This window comes from Choloepus didactylus, chromosome Y (assembly GCF_015220235.1).
Source record: "Choloepus didactylus isolate mChoDid1 chromosome Y, mChoDid1.pri, whole genome shotgun sequence".
Lineage (NCBI taxonomy): Eukaryota > Metazoa > Chordata > Mammalia > Pilosa > Megalonychidae > Choloepus > Choloepus didactylus.
Genome location: NC_051335.1, coordinates 30,995,091 through 31,022,775, shown reverse-complemented (window position 1 = coordinate 31,022,775; position 27,685 = coordinate 30,995,091). Strand labels below are relative to the sequence as shown.

Here is a 27,685-nt window from a genome sequence, read left to right as displayed (position 1 = left end):
CTTGAATTCCACTTACAAGTCTGTTCCAAATTTCTCCTATTGCTCTAGTCTCTCTTTGAAGCCACCTAAGATAATTGGAAAGTTGCTTTTTTATACATGCTGTATAAAACCTCATAAAATTCTAGCTATAAATTATACATTATTTAATGTTATTATTGCATTAAATAAGTTTTCTGAAATTGTTTGAGTGAACAAAATTGATACAGAATTAATTCAGATTTTGTTCATAGAGGTCAATGCAGCAATTATTTAAACTAGCACTTCTCAAATGTTAATGTGTAAATGAATTACCTGGAGATCTTATTAAAATTAAAATACAAAATTTTCATTTAATGGGTCTATGGTGGGTCAGAGATTCTGTATTTCTAACAAGCTCCAGGTGATGCTGATGCTACTGGTTCATGAACCATATTTTAATTTGCAAAGATATAGGCCCAAATGAATAGAACAAATTCAATTCTTGAGCACAGTTTGAAAGTTTGTGAGGTCCCTGCTTTACTATTATGAGACACCATATTTGGACATGGAGTATATTTCACTTGTATATAGTATTTGATATAAATTATGACTTGGGTTCCTATACATAAGACGTATAGAAATATTGCAGTGTAAGTAACTGCTATTACTGATATTGATGTAAACTAAACTTACTTATGCAGTGTCCATCATTGACAACCTAATGCATTATATATATCAAAGAATTTTAATTTAATAGAAACTATGAGAAATAATCCAACATTATGAATTAGTAAAATGTAAACCAATATACTTTCAAATATTATTTTAGAAATTTTTAAAAATTATAAGCTGTGATAGGTAAAACTAAATTTTGCTGAAATTATTTTTAGTCATTTTTCATACTTACCTGATACAGTTTCACTTTCAATATTTCCAATTTAAAAACTTCTTCCGGTTTCATAATTATTTCCTTTGCAATAAGGATTTCCTTACTTTGCTCAGACTTTTAGTACTGGAAACCCTTTAACATCTTAGTATTATGTATGAATTTTCTAATACAGAAACACATATCCCTTTTTATGGAACAAGAATCTTGATTTTGAGAGTTTCTGTATTAAAGTGAGAATTCTAGATAGGAATGTAAAGTGATGCAGCCATTTGGGAAAACAGTTCGGCAGGTCCTCAAAAACTTATACATACAGGTACAACACTGCAATTCTACTCCTAGGTACATATCCAACTAAACTGAAAATATAGTTCTATGGAAAAAACTTGTAAATGAATGCCCATAGCAGCATTATTCATAATAGCTAGAGTGGAAACAACCCAAATGTTCATCAACCAATGAATGGGTAGACAAAATACGATATATCCATACAATGGAATATTATTCAGCCATAAAAAGGAATGAAGTACTGATACGTGCTATAATATGGGTGAACCTTGAAAACATTATGCTTAGTGAAAGAAGTTAGACAAAAAGGACCACATATTGACGATTCCATTTATATGAAATATCCAGAATAGGCAAATACATTGACACAGAAAACAGATTAGTGTTTTACAGGGGCTGGGGGCGGGGAGGAGCAGGAAGTGGGAGTGGCTGCAAACAGGTATGGGGTTTCCTTTTGGGATTATGAAAGTGTTATAAAATTAATAGTGGCGATGGTTGCACAACTCTGTGAATACACAAAAAGTACACTCAATTGTGCACTTTAAAAGGGTGAATTTTATATATAGTATGTGAACTGTAACTCAACTTAAAAAGGTGAGATTCCATATTTTCTTCTATTTGTCATCAATATTGAAACTGAGAATGATTAGTATATCTTCAGATCCTCATTCACTGACACTGATCTACAATTATAATTTGGGCATTATTTAATGTAATTTTTGATGCTTCTTTGCTTTAATGAGCTTGAAAAGGAAATATCACCATTTGATGGTCGTCTTTCTAGTCAGAATAACAAAGATTGATGACATTGTCTAGAAAATAGTTATATAACTTTTCAACTATTATTTAAAGTGAGAAATTTCATTAAGACATTTTTTTTCAGTTTAATTCAAGACCAGGTTCAATTCTAGTTCAAAACAACTAGTTCATGTAGGTAAATTCCATTGTCTATACATTTTTTATTCCACGTCAAAGGTAAGTACTGTAAGGAAATATGAAGACTTTTGCCCAGTTTTGAAGTCAGTTTAACTTAATTTTCTAAATTTAGAACTACAGTTAAAATCCTATTATTTCTATTATTTTTCTTTTTAAAATAACATTTGCCTCCCCTATTATATAAATAAGTACATAAATACATACATATATATGTACTTGTTACAAAAAATACAGAATACACAGGAAAGCACAATGGAAACAATAAAAACCTATATCCTACCACCCAAAGACAACTACCATTAAAAATTTTAGTTCATGTCCTGCCAGGAATTTTATTCATTCATATACATGAATAATATATACATGATATATATTCATATATATATATATATATCAAACTGTATACACAGCTTTTTAGCTTGATTTTTTTAACAATATATCTTAGACACTTTCCCTTGGCATTAAGTATCTTTTAATACCACATTTTTTATGGCTTCATAGTATTCCATCGTATGTATGTGCCATGATTTATTTATTGTTTCTAGTTTTTTAGTATTGTGAATAATGATGCAAACATTACTATGGATCTTTGCCTATATCTCTGACTATCTCTATAGGACTTACATCCAAAAAGTGGAACTGCAGTGCCTATGACTCATTTCTTCATAATAAAAAATAAAAGAACCAGCAAAACGGACATAAATGAGCATTAGAGGAATCAAAAGAAAAAAAAGTGATAATTACCTGATAAGGTAGCATCAAATCCCATGTCTTCTATTGTCTCTCTCAAAGTTTCTGGAGAGGTTAGCAGAGGATCATACTCAACAATCCCATTGCTATTTGCAAGGGAGACTTGTATGGATTTTACACCTGACTTTTTTTAATATGACACCCTCAATAGACAGCACACAAGAATTACAAGTCATGCCATCAATGTTTATCACGGTTTCTTGAGTCAGAGGCTGGCTAACCATGTTCAAAGGAATCTTCTGAAGAGATGAGCTGGAGGCAGAGTTTGGGGTATCTTCATCATGATTTATAATACTAACTCTATATTGACCTGGTGATATGGCCTCTATAGCCTTTCTCAGGGCTTCTGGAGTGACTGCACTTGCATCATACTTTATAATGGCAGACCTATTCTCTAAAGAAACTACTATGCTGCTTACATATTGGAATGCAGATAAAGCACTTTGAATATTTGACACACATGATTTACAACGCATGCCATCTATAATGAAAGTGGTTGTTGAATCATTGTTATTTGACAGACTCATGTGCTGTGAGCTTTCTGAAGATCTGACTGGGGTGTTTTTCTGACGTTCTACATCAATAGCTCCCAATGTGAGGTACTTGGGCTGTTTTTTGATGAATGCTGGAAAGCCCACGGCTTCAATCTGTTTTTTAATTTCCTCTACTATGATAAGATGAGGTTGATAAACAATAGTAGCTTCTTGGTTGTCCAGGGAGACTAATAAAAAGAAAAAGAATTGTTTAAATCAGTTATTCTTGGGATGCTTGAGAAAACATTCTGTATGCCAAGTCAATACCACACATACATTTGTTTCTCTCTCATTCTTTTTTATCATTCTTTGTTAAAATACTTTTGTTCTTTTCAGAAAACATTATTGACACAGGCTGGAGAAAAGCAAAAGATATCACCATTGTAGCTATGGTCTCCAAGTTTATACATTCCTGAGTAGACATATATTTGAGGTAAAGAGGACCTAAGCATGTTGTGTTAAGAACCCTGAATTCCACAAATCTCCACCCTAGCAGCCTTTTCTGTAAATTTCAGTTCATAGCTCATGTAAACTTTAATTATAATCATTAACTTAACTGACATTAGCCCTGGGAATATGGTATAACTCAAACTTTAATGAAGTGGTAAGCATTCTAGTCCCACAGATTCAAAACACATGCTTAAGAAGAGAACAAAAAATTAAAAGGCTAAAACAGAAAACTAAATCTTATAAATAACACCAGATGTATTACCTTTAATTCTCTAAATTCCTTGCAATTTCCCAATTTTTCCTTCAATGGTGCTAGTGCATGAATGGCAGGTCAGCATGACTTCACCTGCTTGAGCCATACCGTAATCTTTGCAAGTTCCTGACTTTTTCTCCAGTGTTCGAATATCTATGCTGACACCCGGAATTAGCTCTAGTATCTGATTGGCATTCACTAGAGAAGGGATCACAGTCACCACTGCAGTTCTTTGCTGAGGAGAAATTTTAATATCTGTTACACCCTTAGTCTTGAGCAATGTGCTTTGGATATGGTCCCATGGTGGAGCCAGTGAAGCACTAACAGTCAGAAACATAGTATCAGTTAAAACAGGGAGAGGGTTATAACTGTGGAGAGCAGCCCCAAAGCCCATATCATCAATAGCTTCCTGTAGTGTCTTTGGAGTCTGTAGTTTAGGGTCATAGATAATAGTTGCATTTTTTTCTTCCAGTGAAACCTTTTGGAAAGAAATTTCAAAAAGTCAATTTAGTTAAATTATATGACATAGGATTTAAAAATATAAATCATCACACCACAGTCAAGAAGGATGAAACAAATTTAACCTAATGGAGTTTCCCTATTCGTTTCTGTTTTTACTGTTCTCTTTGGAAAGAAACTCAAGATGTCTTGTTTACCTGAAAGAATGGTAAAGCTATATATATCGGTGTATGTGACTCTGCTACTCATCAGGCATTTGAAACATGTGCATAGACAAACACATCCCAGAATTTCACAACAAAGTACAAACCTCTTTCCTACCATCTCATTTCACAAAGTACTACAACATGTCATATTCTACCAATTCAAAAGGTTATACAAGAAACAGAATCAGCTACATAAAATTAAAGGTATATGAAGTTCAATCTTAAAAACTGTTCCATTAAGATAACTTTGTTGGCAAGAGAAAGTATAACATGCCAGTTTATGAGTGAAGGCAGTATTCACAGGATTTTGTAGCATATACTCCTATATCCCTCTAAGGCACTACAGTCTAGTATTAATTTTTTTGAAAAAAGATTAGCTTTATTGTTTTGCATGACTAGATTATAAAAATAATTATTGTATTCTTAAACACCAGCTTCTAAATATAATTGAGCTACTGCCAGGACTGCATCTCTTTGGCTTACATCTTACAAAGATTTATGATTTAGTCACACACAAAAATACTAGGTTGTGAGTTATAAGATTTAAGTTCCAGTGTCAACTCTCAATTTATTAGCCAACCATACTCATTAGTTCTACCACATGACAAATGGGAACATATGCCTTACTATCTGCCAGGGTTCCTATAAGGATCATATGAGTAAATAGTTAGGAAAGTTCTTTGTAGCAGCAATGAGTCACGTAAAAGTAAACAATGAACAACTAATATTTACTGAGCACTTACCATGTGTACCAAGAACCAGGATTCTCAGGATACAAAGCCGAACAAGACATAGTCAGACGGAGCAACATTAAGATACAGAATACAGAAAAGGGACACATTCGTCCCTGGGAATATGGGTCTGAAAAGGCTTCTTAGAGGAGATAATAACAGAGCGTTAAAGGACAAATAGGAATCACCAAAGAAAATGTCAGGCATGGAATTCCAGATAAATGGAAACACAACATTAAAGAAAGATAAGAGGCTGGAGAATTAGGCAACTGCTTTATTATATGGGGCCTTGTATGCCCCATATAATAATGATTTATATTTTATCCTACAGGTAATGGGAAGCCATGAAAAAGTTAAGCAGGGAGTGACAGGATTAATTTGCATTTTATAGTAGAATCATTTTGGAGGCACTGTGGAAGATGATATTGGGGTGGAGTAGAGTGAAACAGAAAGAAGAGATCAGCTAGGATGCTATCGCAACAGTGGCGCAATAGAAGGTTTTAATTAAGGCATGAACACTGGGGGTAAAGAGAAAAGGAGGCAGTTTCAAGATACATGTAGGAGGACAGGGCCTAGTGAGTAGCCATAGAGGGTAAGGAAGATGACTAGGATAATTTACAGGTTTCTAATTTGGGACAGTGGATTGATGATGGTACTACTAACTGATATCAAAAAGAGAGGTGGAAACAGGAGGAAGTTAAGGTCAGAGTGGAGGGAAAAGAAAGTAAAATAAGCTCTGGACGTGTTGATTTTAAGATGCCAGCAGGATATTAATGTTCAGAAGATAATTGAAAATATGGATTGATGATGATCATGATGATTGACTCCTGGTGAAAAGTATTGTTCTATAAAATACAAACAATACAAAAACACAAAAGTAATTCAGAGTAGGAAATCTCACTTTAAGTTGTATACAATAGTTATGTCATTAAATCTTCCACTTATTTTAATGAACTTCATATTTTTGTTTCTTCCTTTACTTGGTAATCAATGACTATGTATATGGTGAAAGCTTGAAGTGTACCCATGGCCTGGAAAGTTTCTAAAACTAATCATTCTATTTGGTTAGCTTATTCTTTGTTATGGAAGAGATCACTAGCACAATGATCCAAAAACAGAAAGGGTAAAGTAATTTATATTTAGTTTTAGATAACACTATATAATATTTTCCATGAATACGAAGCAGAAAAGCCAAATCACATATAGTTCAGAGTTGACTGATATATATATTTTTGAAAGAGATGAAATATAATCCTAACCACCATAAAACGAAGGCATTTTGGGTGTGTATCTTTGTGTTTTTTAAAGAAATTCTCTTTCAAACTTCAATGTCACTCCCCTTAGGTTAATGATTTTCTGTTTAAAAAAATACTTTATATAATTCAAACATTCAAACTAACAGGGAAAATGGAGAACAGAGAACAGATCAGTGGTTTCCAGGGGGTAGGGATGGGGGAGGAGTGACCATAAAGGGGTAGGAAGAGGGAGTTCTGGGGGTGATGGGACTGTTTTGTATCTTGATTGTGGTGGTGGTGAAACAAACCTGTACGTGAGCTAAATTTTACAGAATTTCAACAAAAAGCAAACTGTGCACCAAAAAAAGTCAATTTTACTATAGGATAATTTTTTAAAAGCACACAAAAAATAAGATTAAAAGTTCAGTTTCCCAGTTGGTGTAGCCACATTTCAAGTGTTCACCAGTCAATGTGAGGCGGGGCAAGATGGCAGACTGGTGAGCTGTATGTTTTAGTTACTCCTCCAAGAAAGTAGGTAGTAAGCCAGGAACTGCATGGACTGGACACCACAGAGCAATCTGACTTTGGGCATACTTCATACAACACTCATGAAAATGTGGAACTGCTGAGATCAGCGAAATCTGTAAGTTTTTGCGGCCAAGGGACCCACGCCCCTCCCTGCCAGGCTCAGTCCCAGGGGAGGAGGGGCTGTCAGCTCCGGGAAGGAGAAGGGAGAACTGCAGTGGCAGCCCTTATCGGAAACTCATTCTACTGATCCAAACTCCAAACATAGATAGACAGATACCAGACACCAGAGAATCTGAGAGCAGCCAGCCCAGCAGAGAGGAGACAGGCATAGAAAAAAAACAACACGAAAAACTCCAAAATAAAAGCGGAGGATTTTTGGAGTTCTGGTGAACATAGAACGGGGAAGGGCAGAGCTCAGGCCCAAGCTCAGGCCCTGAGGCGCATATGCAAATCCCGAAGAAAAGCTGATCTCTCTGCCCTGTGGACCTTTCCTTAATGGCCCTGGTTGCTTTGTCTCTTAGCATCTCAATAACCCATTAGATCTCTGAGGAGGGCCCTTTTTTTTTTAATCCTTTTTTCTTTTTCTAAAACAATTACTCTAAGAAGCCCAATACAGAAAGCTTCAAAGACTTGCAATTTGGGCAGGTCAAGTCAAGAGCAGAACTAAGTGAGCTCTGAGACAAAAGACAGTAATCCAGTGGCTGAGAAAATTCACTAAACACCACAACTTCCCAAGAAAAGGGGGGTATCCGCTCACAGCCCTCATCCTGGTGGACAGGAAACACTCCTGCCCATCGCCAGCCCCATAGCCAAGAGCTGCCCCAGACAATCCAGTGTGATGGAAGTGCTTCAAATAACACGCACACACCACAAAACTGTGCATGGACATGAGCCTTCCCTGCAACCTCACCTGGTTGTCCCAGAGTTGGGAAGACGGAGCAGTGTGAATTAACAAAGCCCCATTCAGTCATCATTTCAGCAGACTGGGAGCCTCCCTACACAACCCAGCAGCCCAAAACTGCCTTATGGAGATGGCACTCACCTGTGACATAGCACAGTCATCCCTCAACAGAGGACCAGGGGGTGCACGGCCTGGAAGAGGGGCCCACTTGCAAGTCTCAAGAGCCATACACCAATACCAAGGACTTGTGGGTCAGTGGCAGAGACAAACTGTGGCAGGACTGAACTGAAGGATTAGACTATTGCAGCAGCCTTAAAACTCTAGGATCACCAGGGAGATTTGATTGTTAGAGCCAACCCCCCGCCCTGACTGCCCAGAAACATGCCCCATATACAGGGCAGGCAACACCAACAACACACGCAAGCATGGTACACCAATTGGACCCCACAAGACTCACTCCCCCACTCACCAAAAAGGCTAAGCAGGGGAGAACTGGCTTGTGAAGAACAGGTGGCTCGTGGACGCCACCTGCTGGTTAGTTAGAGAAAGTGTACTCCACGAAGCTGTAGATCTGATAAATTAGAGATAAGGACTTCAATTGGTCTACAAATCCTAAAAGAACCCTATCAAGTTCAGCAAATGCCACGAGGCCAAAAACAACAGAAAATTATAAAGCATATGAAAAAACCAGACGATATGGATAACCCAAGCCCAAGCACCCAAATCAAAAGATCAGAAGAGACACAGCACCTAGAGCAGCTACTCAAAGAACTAAAGATGAACAATGAGACCATAGTACGGGAGACAAAGGAAATCAAGAAGACCCTAGAAGAGCATAAAGAAGACATTGCAAGACTAAATAAAAAAATGGATGATCTTATGGAAATTAAAGAAACTGTTGACCAAATTAAAAAGATTCTGGACACTCATAGTACAAGACTAGAGGAAGCTGAACAACGAATCAGTGACCTCGAAGATGACAGAATGGAAAATGAAAGCATAAAAGAAAGAATGGGGAAAAAGTTGAAAAAATCGAAATGGACCTCAGGGATATGATAGATAATATGAAACGTACAAATATAAGACTCATTGGTGTCCCAGAAGGGGAAGAAAAGGGTAAAGGTCTACGAAGAGTATTCAAAGAAATTGTTGGGGAAAACTTCCCAAATCTTCTAAACAACACAAATACACAAATCATAAATGCTCAGCGAACCCCAAATAGAATAAATCCAAATAAACCCACTCCGAGACATACACTGATCACACTGTCAAACACAGAAGAGAAGGAGCAAGTTCTGAAAGCAGCAAGAGAAAAGCAATTCACCGCATACAAAGGAAACAGCATAGGACTAAGTAGTGACTACTCAGCAGCCACCATGGAGGCGAGAAGGCAGTGGCATGATATATTTAAAATTCTGAGTGAGAAAAATTTCCAGCCAAGAATACTTTATCCAGCAAAGCTCTCCTTCAAATTTGAGGGAGAGCTTAAATTTTTCACAGACTAACAAATGCTGAAAGAATTTGCTAACAAGAGACCTGCCCTACTGGAGATACTCAAGGGAGCCCTACAGACAGAGAAACAAAGAAAGGACAGAGAGACTTGGAGAAAGGTTCAGTACTAAAGAGATTCAGTATGGGTACAATAAAGGATATTAATAGACAGAGGGGAAAAATATGACAAACATAAACCAAAGGATAAGATGGCTGATTCAAGAAATGCCTTCACGGTTATAACGTTGAATGTAGATGGATTAAACTCCCCAATTAAAAGATATAGATTCGCAGAATGGATCAAAAAAAATGAACCATCAATATGTTGCATACAAGAGACTCATCTTAGACACAGGGACACAAAGAAACTGAAAGTGAAAGGATGGAAAAAAATATTTCATGCAAGCTACAGCCAAAAGAAAGCAGGTGTAGCAATATTAATCTCAGATAAAATAGACTTCAAATGCAGGGATGTTTTGAGAGACAAAGAAGGCCACTACATACTAATAAAAGGGGCAATTCAGCAAGAAGAAATAACAATCGTAAATGTCTATGCACCCAATCAACGTGCCACAAAATACATCAGAGAAACACTGGCAAAACTAAAGGAAGCAATTGATGTTTCCACAATAATTGTGGGAGACTTCAACACATCACTCTCTCCTATAGATAGATCAACCAGACAGAAGACCAATAAGGAAATTGAAAACCTAAACAATCTGATAAATGAATTAGATATAACAGACATATACAAGATATTACATCCCAAATCACCAGGATACACATACTTTTCTAGTGCTCATGGAACTTTATCCAGAATAGATCATATGCTGGGACATAAAACAAGCCTCAATAAATTTAAAAAGATTGAAATTATTCAAAGCACATTCTCTGACCACAATGGAATACAATTAGAAGTCAATAACCATCAGAGACTTAGAAAATTCACAAATACCTGGAGGTTAAACAACACACTCCTAAACAATCAGTGGGTTAAAGAAGAAATAGCAAGAAAAATTGCTAAATATATAGAGACGAATGAAAATGAGAACACAACATACCAAAACCTATGGGATGCAGCAAAAGCAGTGCTAAGGGGGAAATTTATAGCACTAAACACATATATTAAAAAGGAAGAAAGAGCCAAAATCAAAGAACTAATGGATCAACTGAAGAAGCTAGAAATAGAACAGCAAACCAATCCTAAACCAAGTACAAGAAAAGAAATAACAAGGATTAAAGGAGAAATAAATGACATAGAGAACAAAAAAACAATAGAGAGGATAAATATCACCAAAAGTTGGTTCTTTGAGAAGATCAACAAGATTGACAAGCCCCTAGCTAGACTGACAAAATCAAAAAGAGAGAAGACCCATATAAACAAAATAATGAATGAAAAAGGTGACATAACTGCAGATCCTGAAGAAATTAAAAAAAATTATAAGAGGATACTATGAACAACTGTATGGCAACAAACTGGATAATGTAGAGGAAATGGACAATTTCCTGGAAACATATGAACAACCTAGACTGACCAGAGAAGAAATAGAAGACCTCAACCAACCCATCACAAGCAAAGAGATCCAATCAGTCATCAAAAATCTTCCCACAAATAAATGCCCAGGGCCAGATGGCTTCACAGGGGAATTCTACCAAACTTTCCAGAAAGAACTGACACCAGTCTTATTCAAACTCTTTCAAAACATTGAAGAAAATGGAACACTACCTAACTCATTTTATGAAGCTAACATCAATCTAATACCAAAACCAGGCAAAGATGCTACAAAAAAGGAAAACTACCGGCCAATCTCCCTAATGAATATAGATGCAAAAATCCTCAACAAAATACTTGCAAATCGAATCCAAAGACACATTAAAAAAATCATACACCATGACCAAGTGGGGTTTATTCCAGGCATGCAAGGATGGTTCAACATAAGAAAATCAATCAATGTATTACAACACATTAACAAGTCAAAAGGGAAAAATCAATTCATCATCTCAATAGATGCTGAAAAAGCATTTGACAAAATCCAACATCCTTTTTTGATAAAAACACTTCAAAAGGTAGGAATTGAAGGAAACTTCCTCAACATGATAAAGAGCATATATGAAAAACCCACAGCCAGCATAGTACTCAATGGTGAGAGACTGAAAGCCTTCCCTCTAAGATCAGGAACAAGACAAGGATGCCCGCTGTCACCACTGTTATTAAACATTGTGCTGGAAGTGCTAGCCAGGGCAATCCGGCAAGACAAAGAAATAAAAGGCATCCAAATTGGAAAAGAAGAAGTAAAACTGTCATTGTTTGCAGATGATATGATCTTGTATCTAGAAAACCCTGAGTAATTGACGATACAGCTACTAGAGCTAATAAACAAATTTAGCAAAGTAGTGGGATACAAGGTTAATGCACATAAGTCAGTAATGTTTCTATATGCTAGAAATGAACAAACTGAAGAGACACTCAAGAAAAAGATACCATTTTCAATAGCAACTAAAAAGTCAAGTACCTAGGAATAAACTTAACCAAAGATGTAAAAGACCTATACAAAGAAAACTACATAACTCTACTAAAAGAAATAGAAGGGGACCTTAAAAGATGGAAAAATATTCCATGTTCATGGATAGGAAGACTAAATGTCATTAAGATGTCAATTCTACCCAAACTCATCTACAGATTCAATGCAATCCCAATCAAAATTCCAACAACCTACTTTGCAGACTTGGAAAAGCTAGTTATCAAATTTATTTGGAAAGGGAAGATGCCTCGAATTGCTAAAGACACTCTAAAAAAGAAAAACGAAGCGGGAGGACTTACACTCCCTGACTTTGAAGCTTATTATAAAGCCACAGTTGCCAAAACAGCATGGTACTGGCACAAAGATAGATATATAGATCAATGGAATCAAATTGAGAATTCAGAGATAGACCCTCAGATATATGGCCGACTGATCTTTGATAAGGCCCCCAAAGTCACTGAACTGAGTCATAATGGTCTTTTCAACAAATGGGGCTGGGAGAGTTGGATATCCATATCCAAAAGAATGAAAGAGGACCCCTACCTCACCCCCTACACAAAAATTAACTCAAAATGGACCAAAGATCTCAATATAAAAGAAAGTACTGTAAAACTCCTAGAAGATAATGTAGGAAAACATCTTCAAGACCTTGTATTAGGCGGCCACTTTCTAGACTTTACACCCAAAGCACAAGCAACAAAAGAGAAAATAGATAAATGGGAACTCCTCAAGCTTAGAAATTTCTGCACCTCAAAGGAATTTCTCAAAAAGGTAAAGAGGCAGCCAACTCAATGGGAAAAAATTTTTGGAAACCATGTATCTGACAAAAGACTGATATCTTGCATATATAAAGAAATCCTACAACTCAATGACAATAGTACAGTCGGCCCAATTATAAAATGGGCAAAAGTTTTGAAAAGCCAGTTCTCTGAAGAGGAAATACAAATAGCCAAGAAACACATGAAAAAATGTTCAGCTTCACTAGCTATTAGAGAGATGCAAATTAAGACCACAATGAGATACCATCTAACACCGGTTAGAATGGCTGCCATTAAACAAACAGGAAACTAGAAATGCTGGAGGGGATGTGGAGAAATTGGAACTCTTATTCATTGTTGATGGGACTGTAGAATGGTTCAGCCACTCTGGAAGTCAGTCTGGCAGTTCCTTAGAAAACTAGATATAGAGTTACCATTCGATCCAGCGATTGCACTTCTCATTATATACCCGGAAGATCGGAAAGCAGTGACACGAACAGATATCTGCACGCCAATGTTCACAGTAGCATTATTCACAATTGCCAAGAGATGGAAACAACCCAAATATCCTTCAACAGATGAGTGGATAAATAAAATGTGGTATATACACACGATGGAATACTACGCGGCAGTAAGAAGGAACGATCTCGTGAAACATATGACAACATGGATGAACCTTGAAGACATAATGCTGAGCGCAATAAGCCAGGCACAAGAAGAGAAATATTATATGCTACCACTAATGTTAACTTTGAAAAATGTAAAACAAATGGTTTATAATATAGAATGTAGGGGAACTAGCAATAGAGAGCAATTAAGGAAGGGGGAACAATAATCCAAGAAGAACAAATAAGCTATTTAACGTTCTGGGGATGCCCAGGAATGACTATGGTCTGTTAATTTCTGATGGATATAGTAGGAGCAAGTTCACAGAAATGTTGCTATATTAGGTAACTTTCTTGGGGTAAAGTAGGAACATGTTGAAAGTTAAGCAGTTATCTTAGGTTAGTTTTCTTTTTCTTATACCCTTGTTATGGTCTCTTTGAAATGTTCTTTTATTGTATGTTTGTTTTCTTTTTAACTTTTTTTTTATACAGTTGATTTAAAAAAGAAGGGAAAGTTAAAAAAAAAAAAAAAGAAAAAAGAAAAACAAGGGAAAAAAAAAGATGTAGTACCCCCTTGAGGAGACTGTGGAGAATGCAGGGGTATTCGCCTACCCCACCTCCATGGTTGCTAACATGACCACAGACATAGGGGACTGGTGGTTCGATGGGTTGAGCCCTCTACCGTAGGTTTTACCCTTGGGAAAACGGTTGCTGCAAAGGAGAGGCTAGGCCTCCCTATGGTTGTGCCTAAGAGCCTCCTCCCGAATGCCCCTTTGTTGCTCAGATGTGGCCCTGTCTCTCTAGCTAAGCCAACTTGAAAGGTGAAATCACTGCCCTCCCCCCTACGTGGGATCAGACACCCAGGGGAGTGAATCTCCCTGGCAACGTGGAATACGACTCCCGGGGAAGGATGTAGACCTGCCATCGTGGGACGGAGAACATCTTCTTGACCAAAAGGGGGATGTGAAAGGAAATGAAATAAGCTTCAGTGGCAGAGAGATTCCAAAACGAGCCGAGAGGTCACTCTGGTGGGCACTCTTATGCACACTTTAGACAACCCTTTTTAGGTTCTAAAGAATTGGGGTAGCTGGTGGTGGATACCTGAAACTATCAAACTACAACCCAGAACCCATGAATCTCGAAGACAGTTGTATAAAAATGTAGCTTATGAGGGGGTGACAATGGGATTGGGAAAGCCATAAGGACCACACTCCACTTTGTCTAGTTTATGGATGGATGAGTAGAAAAATAGGGGAAGGAAACAAACAGACAAAGGTACCCAGTGTTCTTTTTTACTTCAATTGCTCTTTTTCACTCTAATTATGATTCTTGTTATTTTTGTGTGTGTGCTAATGAAGGTGTCAGGGATTGATTTGGGTGATGAATGTACCACTATGTAATGGTACTGTAAACAATCGAAAGTACGATTTGTTTTGTATGACTGCGTGGTATGTGAATATATCTCAATAAAATGAAGATTAAAAAAAAAAGGAAAAAGAAAAGGGGGGCGTTAGTATTGAACCTGCTGAAATAAAAAAGACTATAAAAGGATACTTTGAAAAGCTGTATTCCAATAAATTAGATAACCTAGATTAAATGGACAAATTCTTAGAACACACAAAACACCTGCATTGACTCAAGAAAAAATAGAAGATCTCAACAAAACAATAAAATCAGGTAATCAAAAATCTCCCAAAAAAGAAAAGTCCAGATGGCTTCATAGAGGAATTTGACCAAACATAAAAAGAGTTAACAATTCTGCTCAAACTCTAAAAAAAAAAATGAAGAGATGGGAAAAACCCTAACTCATTCCATGAGACCAACATTACCCTCTGTACTGGTGTAAATTATGTACCTGAGAAAAAGTCATGTTCTTTAAACTGAAACCATTTTTGGTACCAGAGAAGTGGAGTGATGCTGAGTTTGCAAATACCAAATATGTTGGAATGGCTTTTTAAATGGATAAGGGGAAGATTCTGGAAGAAGTTTGAGGAGCTTGATGGAAAAGGTCTAGATTGCTTTGAAGAGACTGTTGGTAGAAATATGGACCCTAAATTAATTCTGATGAGACCTGAGACAGAAATGATGAATATGTCATTGCAAACTGGAAGAAAGGTGATCCATGATTTAAAGTGGCAGAGAATTTGGCAAAATTGAGTCCTGGTGTCAGATGGAATGCAGAATTTGAAAGTGATGAACTAGAATAGTTAGCTGAAGAGATTTCCAAATTAAATATGGAAAATCAGCCTGTATTCTCCTTGCAGCTTATAGTAAAATGTTGGAGGAAATAGATAAGCTGAGAACTGAACTCTTGAGTACAAAGAAATCAGAAACTGACAGTCTGGAAAATTTAGGGCTTCCAGAAAGTGAGATCCCAGAGGATAGTGCCCCATGTGAGGATTTCACTAAATATCGAACCCGAGAGCCATCTCAGTACAAGCCAGGTTTGGAAATGGAGTTATCGAGGAAGGATTAGTGGAAAGGCTTACAGTCTGATGACTTTGACCCATGTATGCTGCATGTTAAGCCAACCAATTTTTTGTGAGATCATATAAACAGAACCACTGTCAGTCAGGACAAAAAGGGACAGAAAAGGGACAGATTGAAGGAAAAGACAGAACCTCAGAAGCTGAGGTCTGGAGTCAAGAAACCTTGAGCCTGAAGAAGGGACCCACACATGCATGTGGAAATGGTGAGTGCAAAGAGGATGGAGCACATTCCTTGGGGATTGAGAGCCTGGCCATCACCCAAAGTTCAGAGAGGGGAGAGTCTTTGCCTCGGAGATGGCAGAGAGTCCAGGTGGTGGGAGATGGCTGTTGAAACCAGAATCAAAAAATAATCTAAGAGATGAAATTCTGAGTTTGCACTAGAGAACCTAAGCGAGAACCCACAGAAGTTTAAGGAGAATGCCACTGGAATCAGAAGCTGAAAGCAATGTGACCTGGGAGCAAAGGACAAGTAGATGCCAGCCACAGGCCTTCCCAGCTGACAGAGGTGTTCCAGATACCATCGGCCTGTTCCTCAGAGAAGGTGTCTACCTCTTGATGCCTAAATTTGGACATTTTCATGGCATTAGAACTGTAAATCTCTGAAGTAATTAACCCTGTTCTGGTGTGCTAATGCTGCCATTACGCAAAATAAATACCAGAAATGGATTGGCTTTTATAAGGGGGGTTTTATTTGGCTACAAAGTTTCACTATTGAGGTCATAAAAGTGTCTAATCTAAGGCATCAACAATAGGGTATACCTTCACTGGAGAAAGGCCATTGGTGTCCGGAAAACCTCTGATAGCTGGGAAGACACACAGCTGGTGTCTGCTGATCCCAGGTTGTGTTCCAGCTCCTCACCCAGCTTCTGTGCATTTCTTGGTTCTTTCTCTCAGGATGTGTCTCTCTAAGGACCTGGGGGTCCTTTCTTGGTATACTGCAGGGAAAACACTGGGCTTCAACTCTTAGCTAAACATCCTTCTGTCTGCATCTGCAAGCATGTCTAAGCATCAGCATGAGTGAGCATCTGGGCCTGTGTGGTTCTTTTTAAAGGACTCCAGTGAAATAATCAAGACACATGCTGAGTGGGAGGAGCCACATCTTGATGGAAATAATCTAATCAAAATTATCACCTACATTTGGTTGACTCACATCTCCATGGAAAAAAACCTAATCCAAATAGCCCACAAGATTGGATTAAAACATATCTTTTGGGGGGACATACCATAGACAAACTGGCACAATCTCTATTGAAAAACCCACTCAACTTCTGGTATATTGCATTTCCAGAAGCCTTAGCAAATAAGAACACCCTCACATCAAACCCGGATAAATATACCACAAGAAAAGAAAACTAAAGACCAATATCTTTTATAAATATAGAAGCCTCAATAATATGGACTAACAATAATGTGCAAACTCAGAGAACTGAATCTAGGAGCATGGTTATCAGGGGCAAGCTTATTGTATAGGATCCTAGATGGTAAGTTCTTACAGCAGTCACATCTATTCATGATTTGTAACAGTTATTTCTAAATTCTGAGTTACTGAACTGTTTCTGCATGACGTGGTTGGTCCCTGGAGCATTAGGTGTCTGTGTGGTGTCTGGGACTCAGAGCCAGGGTTAGGCAGCTATGAATGTTGGCATTGCCCCATGCAGCAACTGTATGAGACTTCAGTTGAGATCAGACTTCAATTAGAGATATGAATGAAATGGACTTGGTTCAGACTAGGATAAATCAGACTGAAGGGTAAAGGATGATACTGACTGTATTTTAAAACTTCAACTTCCGTGTGAAACAAAAGGAAGAGATGTTTATTTGGTGCAAAATCTACATTTTCTTCAGCACACTATTTAATTTAATTTGTATGGTCACTTTACTCAAACATCAAAATTACGTGAAACCTTGAATAGGGAGTGAGATCTGTTGGTTTCTACAGCTTAACGTGATGCCCTGATACATTCCAGTGTTATTTGAGCAGAGAATAAAAAGTATTCAGGAACAAGACAGGGGTGCCCACTGTCCCCATTGTTATTCAACATTGTGCTGGAAGTTCTAGCTAGAGACATTAGGCAAGGAAAAGAAATAAAATGCGTCCAAATTCGAGATGAAGAAGTAAAACTTTCACTGTTCTAGATGACATGATTCTATATGTAGAAATCCAGAAAAATCTACAGCAAAGATATTAGAGATAATCAATGAATACAAGAAAGTGGCAGGCTACAATCAACAGGCAAAAATCTGTAGAGTTCTTATACACAAGTAATGTGCAACAAGAGAAAGAAATTTTTAAAAATTCCATTTACAATAGCAACCAAAAGAATCAAGTATTTAGGAATAAACTTAATAAAGGCCACAAAAGACTTATAAAAAGAAAACTACAAGAAACCACTAAAAGAATTCAAACAGGACCTTAAAAAATGGAAGAACATACCATGTTCATAGATTGGAAGGCTAAATATAATTAAGATGTCAACTATACCTAAGCTGATTTATAGATTCAATGGAATACCAATTACAATACCAACAACTTACTTTTCAGGAACAGAAAAACCAATCACAAAATTTATTTGGAAAGGCAAGGTGCTCTGAATAGCCAAAAATATCTTGAGAAAGAGTAACAAAGTGGGAGGTCTCATAGTAGCTGACTCTGAAGCATACTACAAAGCTACAGTGCTCAAAAGAGCATGGTACTGGCATAAGGAAAGAGATACCAACAAATGGAATTGAATTGAGTGTTCAGAAATAGACTCTTGCATCTACAGACAATTGACCTTTGATAAGGCAGTCAAGCCAAAGCAACAGGTACAGAGCAGCCTCTTTAATAAATGGTGTTTGGAGAACTGGATATCCATTTCCTAAAGAATGAAAGAGGACTCCTACCTCACACCTTATATGAAAATCACCTCCAGCTGGATCAAAGACCTAAACATAAGCGCGAAGACCATAAGACTCTTGGAAGAAAATATAGGGCAATATCTTAAAGACCTTCTGATAGGAGGTGGTTTATTAGACCTTACACCCAAAGTGCAAGGAACCAAAGAACAAATAGACAAATGGGATCACTTCAAAATTAAACACTTTTGTACATCAAAGGACTTTGTTTAAAAAGTAAACAGGAGAACCCAAGGTGGCAGCTAGGTAAGACAGGGCAAAAATACACCTCCATGAAAAATACTAGATAAAAGCCAGAAAGTGACCCAGAACATCAGTTCCAGTGATGTACCAGCTGGACAAGGTCTGCTAAATCCACAGGGACCGTGCATTTGGTGAAACTGGGAGTCTGCACTCTAAAACGAGTGAGTGAGCCAGCTGAAAGTCTGACAGCCACACTGTGGTGTGGGGAAACCATGGGTTGGCGTTTGGAGACAGACTAGTTCTTTAAAAAAAAAAAAAAAACTCTGGAACTGACTGTGATACAATGGTGAGAACCGCGCAGTGAAGCATGGCAGGAGCAGGCTCTCCTAACACCTCCGTATCTGGCATGGAGGATAGCCCTTCCCACACCCACTGCTGATTGTCTTGGGGCCAGGGGGTCAGAGGCAAGCCAAAAGGAGAAAGAAACGACGCCCCATGCAACCATCTCCCTGGTGGGCTGGGAACGCCCCCACCCAGGGCTGGACCCACAGCCCAGAGCTGCACCAAGTAACCCAGTGTGACGGGGAGTGTTTCCTGCAGCACCATGCACATGCCACAATATCAGCCATGGACAGTGGCCTTTAGGGCACACACAGCTAACTGTCCCCAGAGCTGGGAAGGCAGAGCTGTGCGAAGAGGGGGAAATTAACATGCTCCATTCAACCATCTTTACAGCAGGCTGGAAATGCCCCTGTGCGGCCCAGCAGCTCAGGGTTTCCCTGGAGGTCCAGTGCGCACTTGTGACATGATGCAGCCTTCCCTCAGCAGGAGTCCTGGAAGAGCATGGCTGAGAAGGGGGACCCGCTCAGAAATCCCAGGGACGCTACGCCAGTGTCAGGGACTTGTGGGTCAGTGGAAGAGACGATCTGTGGCAGGACTGAGGTGAAGGCCTGGACTCTTGCAACAGCCTTAAATCTCCAGGAACACCTAGGGGGTTTGATTATTAAAGCTGCCCTGCCTCCCTAACCGCTCAGACACATGACCCACATTCAGGGCGGACAGCACCAACAACACACCCAAACTTGGTGCACCACTTCAACCCCACAAGAATCAGACCCCCACACACCACAAAGACAAAGTTGGGGAGAACTGGCTTGAGGGGAATAGGTGACTCGCAGACACCATCTGCTGGTTAGTTAGAGAAAGTGTACTCCACGAAGCTGTAGATCTGATAAATTAGAGATAAGAACTTCAATTGGTTTACACATCCTAAAAGAACCCTATCAACTTCAGCAAATGCCAAGAGGCCAAAAACAACAGAAAATCTTAAAGCATATGATAAAACCAGACGATATGGAGAACCCAAATCCAAACACCCAAATCAAAAGATCAGAAGAGACACAGTATTTGGTACAATTAATCAAAGAACTAAAAAGTCAATCAATCAGAGCATGGCACAGGATATAAAGGACATAACATAAGAGCATGGCACAAGCATAAAGACTGGCTTATAGGCAAAGGGAATCCAATTGAACATTCAGAAATAGACCCAACCATCTATAGCCAATTGATTTTTGACAAGCATGCCAAATCCACTCAATTGGGAAAGAATAGTTTCTTCAACAAATGGTTCTTGGAAAACTGGATATCCACATGTGAAAAATATATAATAATATTTCCTCATCAACTGTAACAAAGTTATCACACTAATGCAAAATGTTAAAACTAGAATCAGGTATATAGAACTCTGTATTTTCTGCATTATTTTCTGTAAACTGACAACTTCTCTAATAAAAAAATAATGGGCTGGTAAATACAAATGCCAGTACTACTGTATTTTTGGTTTGAAACTCCAGTTTTAACTTCCTATGACTCTAAAAGGCAAATGCATAAAATGTAATGATACATCAGTGGTTTTGGACTCATAATCTATAAACATGCAATTTGTGACAAGAACTACATGACGTTGAAGGAACAGAGGGTTTTAGGATTATAGTGTGTATTCTCTTAAATTTAATTTGATATCAAAGTAAATAAGATTGTTAAATATTTAGGTCATTAAATTTAAGTCTCATACTATCCACAAAGAAAATATCAGAGAATATGCAAATTTACAGAGACAGAAAGTAGAGTACAGATTGCCAGAGGTGGGTGGCAGGGGCAATGGGGAATTAATGCAAAATTAGTACAGGGTTTCTGTTTAGGGTGACCAGAAACTTCAAGAAATACATGGTGGTTAGGGTCCTGTAATATTGTGAATGTGATTAATCCTGATGGATGGTATGCTTTGGAGGGTTTGGGATGTCAAGATTTATGTTGTACATCTGTTTCCACAATTGACTAAAAAGACAGAAAAAGAAATGAGAGAGATAACGACGGATGCAATACATGATTCTGGATGGCATCTAAAAACGGAGAATGAAAAGCTCAATTGGACATTGTTGGGACATAAGAAAAAATTAGAATGTAAAATGTAAGCTTTATATCAATGCTAAATTTCTTGAACTTAATAAATGCACATATTAAGATTACACAGGTGAATGTTCTTGTTTGTAAGAAATGTACATGGAAGTATTATGTGTTCAAGGAGTATGATGAGTACAACCTGTTCTCAGATGTTCAGAAGATGAATGGAAAGAGAGATAGAGGGTAGAGAGATGATAGAGAGACAGAGATATAGATAGATGAGAGAGAGAGAGAGATGAGAGAGAGACACACAGAGAGACAGAGAGGGAGAGAGGGAGGGAGAGAGGGAGAATGCTACAGCAAAGGTGGTAAAATGTTGAAGCTTTTGGTGAATCTGACTATCTGGGGAGTTGGGGGTGTGTTTGGAGTTCTTGGTATTGGGTTTGTATAGTTTTTTAAACTGTTCTGTAGGTTTGAGGTTGTTCCAAAACAACAAGCTAAAGGAAAAAACCATATGACTGAACATCACAAAGAATGAACCCTGATGTAAATTACAGACTTTAGTTAAATACTAATGTAATAATATTGATTCATCACTTGTAACAAAGGTACCACATTAATGCAAGATGTTAATAATAGGAGAAACTGTGTCTGAACGGTGGAGAGGACATATGGGGACCCTCTATACTTTCTGCTCACTTTTTTTGTAAACCAAAAACTGCTATAAAAAATAAAGTCACCTATATTACTGTGACACAGTGTTGGTGAGAGAGCACTGGTTTGAAAAACAATGCATTAGAATGTGCAGTGCACTATTTGCCATAGGAAAAGTTAGAAAACAAAAAAAAAGTCCACAGTTTGGGAACTTAGATAAATAGATAATGATATATTCATACAAGTGAATACTATATCAGAATAAAAAATTAGATTTATCTCTATGCACTGATGTAGAACAATATCTTAGATAATGTTCTAGTTTGCTAGGCTGCTGAAAGAAGACACCACAAAATGGGTTGGCTTTTAGTAACAGGAATTTATTAGCTTACAAGCTTACATTCTGTGACCATGAAAATGTACAAATTAAAGCACAATCAAGACACTACCTTCTTCCAAAGGACTGGCTGCCAGTGATCTTGGACTCCTCTATCACATGGTGAGGCATATGGTGGTTATCTGCTGGTCTCCCTTCTCTTCTGGGTTTTGTTGCTTTCAGCGTCTTGCTTCCATGACTTTCTCTTTGTCTGAATTTCATTCTCTTATAAAGAACTCCAGTAAGAGGATTAAGACTCACCCTGAATGAGGTGGGTCACACCTTAACTTAAGTAGTCTCATCAAGAAGTCCTACTTACTATGGGTCCACACCCACAGGAATGAATTAACTTTAAGAACATACTTTTCTGTGGTATATACAGCTTCAAACCATCACAGATATATTTTTTAAATGAAAAAAAATGCAGAATGTGTACAGTATGCCTCCATTTATATAAAAAAGAATATATATATATGTACACCTTCACACATACATATAGATACCCATTTATACATGTAAATAGTTGTATATTCATAGTCCATTTCTGGAAGCAAACATACATAGTAAATTGATGGCTGGTGGTGGCAGGGTACTGGAAGCATATATATTCTCTGAACATTTTACTATGTATACACGATACTTTTAAATAATTTAAAAAAACTAGTTAATTTTAAGGGGAGCAGGGAATATATTTATTGAGCCATAGGATGACTATAGAAACTGCCTAGCATCTAGATGATAATTTTCTAAGGATAGTCTATATAGAGAATGGACTGCATTTATCTCAGTGAAGGAAAAAAAGCACTCAAAAATTATTACTGTAAATTTCAGGGATGAAGTAATTTGTTAATAAAGCATTAACCTTTGGAGTCATTCAATAGTTATATCTAATTAGACTTGTTTTTACATTTCCACTTTCAAAAAAGCCAAACAATTCCAGAGAAAGACCTTCACATTATCTGTCCATTTTATTTTCCCCCTGAACAGACCACTGGATAATTAAATTAAACTTCAGGTTTAATCCCTTTAAAGTCCACAGTCTTGACAATGGCAGGACAAACAAGAATATTGTACTCATTTACTGTATAATTTAAGGCACCATTCCCAAAATGCATTTAAATGCTGAAAGTGCAATGGAAAACAATCATATTCTTTCTATTTATTCTTGGCTAGTCACTCTCATTGAATTCTGGTAATTAAAGCTGTACTATGTTCTGCTGTTTCGTTTTTCAATAAAGCAACCTCACTCAATTTAGCATCACAATTATATTACTCCCTATTGGAGTTTTATGCCAAACAGTACCAAGAGCTCCTTGACTTAGTCAAAACAATATTCTCCCTAAATATAATTTCTAAATGACTGGAAATTAATCTTAACTAATCTCAGATATTATGATACAGAAATTTTAAACCTTATTAGTAACGTTTTGAAAAAGTGAACAATATTGGTATATTGTCATGCTGAACTACATCCTGACTTTGAGTTATGGTTGGACAAGAAAAATTTTCTAGATGGTGCCTAGAAAGAGGTGAATCCAAGTTTTGAGGTCTCTGAAACTTAAACAATTTGAGAGGCCTTCTTTAAGAGAAAGAATACAAAACTATAAATAACAAGATTCTGTACAAAAGTGTGGTGGTTTTGAGCCATATGTACCTCAGAAAAACATGTTCTTAAACTTAATCCATTCCTGGGGGTGTGAATCCATTGTATATAGGAGCTTTTGATGAGTTTACTTCAATTAAGAAGGTGTGGCCTGCCTCAATCACTATGGGTCTTAATCCTATTTCTGGAGTCCTTTATAAGCGGAAATGAAATTCAGACAGAGAGAAAGCTACAGGAAGCAAGAAGCTGAAGATCAGGAGAACCCGGAAGAGAAGGGAGAGGCCAGGAGAGGTGGCCATGTGCACTGCCATGTGACAGAGGAGCACAGAACCAAGGACCACTAGCAGCTAGCCCAAGAACACCAGACTTCAGGAAGAAAACATTGCCTTGATGATGCAATGATTTGCATTTTTTTCCTGACCTCAAAACCATAAGCCAACCCATTATATGATATTTGCTTGAGCAGCCAAGGAAAGTAAAACAAAAAATAAAATATTTTTTCTGAATGTGTAACAAAATCACAAGTTTTAAAATATTCAAATCTGATAAATACCATAAAAATTCCAAAAATAACATTTTTATTAATAATGTCTGACACACCTCCATAACTCACTACATTTTTGGCCACATGCTATTTGAATGTCTTTTAATTGGAAAATGATTTTGTAAAATCATTTTCTATGGAAAGAAAAGATAATGCATTCTTTACTCTAAATAAAATATTATTTATTAATGATAGTTTAGAAAAGTTCCTTTTCATGTCAAAACTCAGTATTGGTAAATTTTTAGGGTTGTTGTGAAATTTGGGAAAACTTTTATCAAGTTGCTTTCAGGGCATTTCAGGTTTACTTGAGCAGTGACTAATCTTGAATACTCTTAGAATTGGTTACTTGTGACCTCTCAGCTTTTCCAAATTGGCTTTCTTCCCAAAGCAAACTAAAGGCAGCTGCATCCTTGGGTGGGATGCAGAAACCTATAAGAAACCTATAAGAATGGAATTATGGCAAACCAAAGGCAGCTGCATCCTTGGGTGGAGATTGGGGGAGGATGTAGAAACCTACAAGAATGGAATTATGAAAGGCAGATGGTGACTACAAATATGGAGATGTGAAAATGGAAAATTCATATATAAGTATTCACATGGATGCCTACAGGATAGAAAACTTAGGAGAAAGCATATTACACTATGCAAATAAAACTTTTCTAGCCACAACCATCAATATACTCTTAGCTGACCATAATATGTAGTTCAACAAATGAAAAACACTGCTTCTCCAGCCCCACTACATGCCCCTACCCCTGAAACACACAAATAGTAAAATGGATCCACAGCTTACTTTGCCCTCAAACAATTTCACATTTGGGAAAGAACTGCTTACCTATTAGCACTGCACTTCACTTGATTCTTGAATTAAGAAAATTTCATATCAAATTTCATAAAGAATCACTATGTGCCAATTAGCCAATTTTTGTGTGTGATAAAAAGAGGCAAACTGAAGTCATTTTGCTCAAGATCTTCTTAGAGGTTAGAACCATAGACAAGAATACTCTAGAGACAATAAAGTATAAATCCTGTACTTCACTGAAAAAACAAAACTATTGTGAAATCTCTGGAGAATCAATGAGTAAAAATGAATGTTTAGATTAAGAATAACTAAAAGCAAGTGCTCCTGTAAGTATCTGATCTGGAGACATACAAAATGTTGTAGTTCCAATACACTTAAAAGTAGTTCATACACTTAAAAATACAATGAGCTCTTGATATGTTCAAAAAGAATCCATCTGATCTCTAATTTTAAATCCTGTGTTAATCTGATGTCCAGTTTGACAAAGCTCCCTTCAGAATATTAACATCAACTCTAGGTAGTGTGTCTACAATTACAGTTTTTGCAAGTGGCTTTCAATCAGTAATAGAAAAAACATTCTGGAATTTATGCGAGCTGATCAAATTCCAAAGTGACGTTTACTTTCCACCATACTATTCCACAATAATGAATGATGCATAAAAGTAAAATTACAGAAAACCTCCAGCAAGTAGAACCACCTATTTTAAAGTTGTTTTAATGATGCTGACAACTTAATATATTAAAATAGTTGATTATAAAAATGATGGCACAATTCAGCTAAAACAACAGGTCTTTCCAGTGAAAATAAACTTCTTTCCAGTGAAAATAAACATGTTCAAGAGTCAGCAACACGTAATAAAATATTTAAGAAAGGTCTTCAATATATTATTGTCATTACAGTGCGAATCTCCAAACTTTTGTCAAGAGGGAGATATTCTTAATTTCTTTGGACCAAAAATGAGGGACAATGGATGAGGAACCAAACTGAATACAGTATGGGAAAGAGTGTTGATATCACCTACAATACAACCCAAGCTGAGAGTCCCAGAGAGGGACAAGGGAAGAGAGGGCAGTAAGGGAGGCTGGAAATGGCAAACGGCAAGGAAAATTGGGAAATTCCAACCCACTGCTCAGGGACTTCTACCTTAACAAAGCACCATTGGCAAGAGGGCCTGGAAAAACTCTTAGAAGCATCAGCAAAACACATTCTCAAATTCAACTGATGAGAATGTCATAAAAAGTAAAAGCAAATGTGGTAGGTGGTATTATGTATCCAAGGAGAGGGAGTACATGTTCTTAATCTTAATCCATTCCTGTGGGTGTAAAAAACTGTAAATAGGACCTCTTGAAGATGTTACTTTTAGTTAAGGTGTGGCCCAACTGAATGAGTTTGGGACTTAATCTTATTACTGGAGGCTTTATAAAGAGAAAGCCACATGAAGGAGCAGAAACTGGCAGTCACAGAACCCAAAAGATAAATGAGAGGACTTCACCATGTGATGGGAAAGCCAAGGAACACAAGAATTGCCAGACAGAAGGCTACCCACTCTAGGAGGAAGTAAGCCTTCTAGTCTCTGAAACCAAGAGCCAAAAAATTCCCATTGTTAAACCAATCCATTGTGTGGTAGATATCTTAGCTGCTCAGTAACTAAGACAGCAAAGATTCTCTTGAATGATGGGTATAGGGAAGTTTGTTGTACTATTCTGTCAACTTTTGTGTATGTTTTAAATTTTTCATTAAAAATAAATATTCTCTGACCAAGTGGGGCTTATCCTGGGAATACATGGTTTATTCAACATTTGAAAATCATTCAAACCAATTCACCATATTAAAGGACTAAAGAACAAAAATCATATAATCATCTCTAGACTCAGAATTTGAAAAAATTCAACATCCATTCATGACTACTAAAACAGACAACTCTTAGCAAACAAGAAACTAGAAAGAAACTTCCTTAAACTGATAAAGGGCAGCTGCAAAAAAACTACAACTAAAACAATACTTTATGACGAATGATGAAATATTGTCCCTTAAGATCAGGAACAAGGCAAGAATGTGCAGTCTCACCACTCCTATTCAAAATCATACTGGAGGGTCTAGCCATTTTAACAAACAAGAAAAAGGAAAGATTTAGAGATTAGACAGGAAGAAATTAAAATTATATTCCCTGATGACAAAATCGTCCACGTAAAAAAATCCCAAGGAATCTACACAAACACACACATGCAAAAACAGATTTAAT

General features: G+C 37.3%; 1 protein-coding gene across 1 annotated transcript in view; it reads right to left on the bottom strand.

Moving 5' to 3' along the window:
- Nucleotides 1-27,685, bottom strand: part of ATP7A (ATPase copper transporting alpha) — a 101,303-nt gene that overhangs the window by 59,148 nt on the left and 14,470 nt on the right. Inside the window, 3 exon segments of the mRNA XM_037822881.1 lie at nt 2,813-2,948; nt 2,950-3,539; nt 4,064-4,532. Of these exon segments, the coding sequence (XP_037678809.1) occupies nt 2,813-2,948; nt 2,950-3,539; nt 4,064-4,532 (1,195 nt within the window).